The sequence below is a fragment of the Sprattus sprattus genome (genome assembly GCF_963457725.1).
Source record: "Sprattus sprattus genome assembly, chromosome: 12".
NCBI lineage: Eukaryota > Metazoa > Chordata > Actinopteri > Clupeiformes > Clupeidae > Sprattus > Sprattus sprattus.
Window position 1 is genome coordinate 21685086 of NC_137910.1, and position 2500 is coordinate 21687585.

Consider the following 2500-nt stretch of genomic DNA (forward strand, 5'->3'; position numbering starts at 1 on the left):
CCAAAACCCACCTCAACAGAAAACTATTTATAATTCATAGAAATAGCAACAATTATGAGGTGTGACTGACTGTGAGGAGGAGTAGAATTGCAAGCGTATTGTTTTGACATATGATGAAGTGCTGTGACTTCTGAGGCTTGCAAAGGGGAAAAAATAAAATAAATGGAAGCAAATCCAGATAAATGGATGTGGTAGGGATTGATCCCTGCACAGGACCTGTCAATACTCCCAGCATGAGGCCATCACTAATACCTGGCAACAGTCAGTAGATCTAATTCTCATGCCTGTGAGGAAGTCACAGAGGCCCCTCAGTAGAGACGGACGGACGGACGGACGGGGGGAGGAGGAAATACTGACATTAATCGTTAAGCTAAAAACATATAACAGTGATGTATATCCATGCTGTTCTGATCAAGAGAGGCTTTTGGATTTTTGGAGACGTTTTCATCGAAGCCCGAGAGAAAGAGAGAGAGAGGGAGAGAGACAGAGAGGGAGAGAGGGAGAGAGACAGAGAGGGAGAGAGACAGAGAGAGAGAGAGGGAGAGAGGGAGAGAGAGAGGAAGAGAGAGAGAGAGGGAGAGAGGGAGAGAGAGAGGAAGAGAGAGAGAGCAGCAGCCGGAATCACTCACCCTCATCTCCCTGTGTGTCACTGCCGTCCTCATCCACATCGTTATCTGGGAGGGAGAGAGAGAGATATAGATTGAGGGAGAGAGAGAAAGATGGAGGGAGACAGAGAGAGAAAGAGGGAAGGAGGGAGGGAGGGAGGACAGAGACAGAGACGATATTACTGATCCAGTCCCGAACAGAGATGCAGTCGGTTGGTAATAATCAATGGGGAGAAGCAGGGACCTCTGAAAGAAACAGAATGTACTGGAGTCCACCCATGCTGCAGTGGGGAATGGAAGACAGCAGAGGCCTTTTTCTAGATTGGAGGATACCTGGCAGAGCAGTGATAGCCCTGCATTCTGTCAATGTCACTGTGCTTTGGCACGGATGGGATCTGATAGGATGAAGACCAAGCTGACCGCATGGCACCAGGATGACTTTGTATCTCTCTGTTGCATATTTCAGTGAAACTATAAAGAGCTTTTGGCAGAGGGCTTCGTCGACCGCAGACAAAAATTTGACTCAAAGGCTTAACATAATGCCATCACAAGCTGATAAAATGAGAAGGGCAATTATCAGGCCGTGATAAAGGACATGCCCTCTGGACAGGAGTATATGCACCAGCCCCGGACCGGGAAGACCAATGGCCGCCTGCAGAGGCCAAGATGAGCCAGAGCTGCTTTTTAAAGGGATTCAAATTATTCAGTGGGAGCCGTCTTGAGAAATCTAATATGTTAGCGGGAGCTGGAGTTTGAGGCACAGTTAAAACACTCAGCTGGTTGATAGATTAGTCCCAGGGGCTGTGCCGGGCCGAGGAGGGGCATGAAACTCTTCATCATGCTCGTCAGACTCGTCAAACACCAGTCGGCAAAATAATGCCCCAGTCCTCCCCTCTCCAAACACACACAGACTCACTCACGCACGCGCGCATGGATGCACCCACACACACACACACACACGCCCTCTGATCATGCCAGCCTGCCTCCTTCCGTGCCCGCTCCCAGCCCACCAGTGGCACTCAGATATCAGACACCCGTCCATTAGTTACCTTCTTCTTCTGCTGAGATACCCCCCCATAAAAAATGAGGGTTCTGATTCCACACACGTTCCTCTCCCAATGAGGCATGACGAACGCACCAAACCAAAACTACTGCTTTTCTTTTTTTCCGATGAGTCAGTTATAGTTTGGACAGTGGTGGGGGAGGCTGGCATTTTTTTCTAAGGCAGAGTGCCTTAAGAAAAGACAAGGGAAGGGGGGAAGAAGAGGAAGAAGAGAGGGGAGAAGAGGAGAGAAGAAAGGAGGAGGAGTGCCCTCAGCATGGTTCTCTACATAGAGATGTGCAATCCTCAGTGGCAGAGGCAGCAGCAGCGGTGGCGGTGGCGGCGACAGTCACCAGTGGCTCGGAGCTGCACACACAACCGGCAGCTACCGAAGCGTCTGCTTTGACGAAATGCTCTTGTCATCTCTTCTGGAGAGGCGTGAGCATCGAGACCCCCCCTTGGTGTGGGGGACACACCCCCAAATCCCACCCCCACTTTGGCAAGCAGTCAATGTAAGAGCAATGCGCACTAATCTCAAGACTCTTTGAGGAGCGGAAGGACAAATGGGGAAATGAAAGAATGACAAGAGAAAGAAAAACAACTTTTTTGTAAAAAAAACAAAGGAAATAAATAAATATCAGAGGAGGAGTGGTGATGGGCCTGCTGTGGTATTGATGTGTTGGGTGCGCGGGCAGAGTTTTTGGGCTGCGGAGCCATTCTCCCTGTCACAGGGCCCCAGCGGGCGCTCAGATCTCCCACATCACACAGTCACTGGAAATGTTTGATACTGACAGCTGTTAAAAATGGATCATAGTCCCGCCGTGTGTTTCACAGGGTAGGGCTTTGGCAGAGG

At 49.9% G+C, this 2500-nt stretch overlaps 1 protein-coding gene across 4 annotated transcripts in view; it reads right to left on the reverse strand.

Annotated features, from left to right (window-relative positions):
• Positions 1-2500, reverse strand: part of macrod2 (mono-ADP ribosylhydrolase 2) — a 444340-nt gene that overhangs the window by 34794 nt on the left and 407046 nt on the right. For 3 of the 4 annotated variants that reach the window (XM_080848947.1, XM_080848948.1, XM_080848945.1), the window contains exon 10: positions 630-674. The exons of the other annotated variant lie outside the window; for it this stretch is intronic. In XM_080848947.1, coding sequence (XP_080705073.1) covers positions 630-674 — 45 coding nt within the window. The remainder of the gene's footprint in view (positions 1-629; positions 675-2500) is intronic. 4 annotated transcript variants of the gene reach the window in all.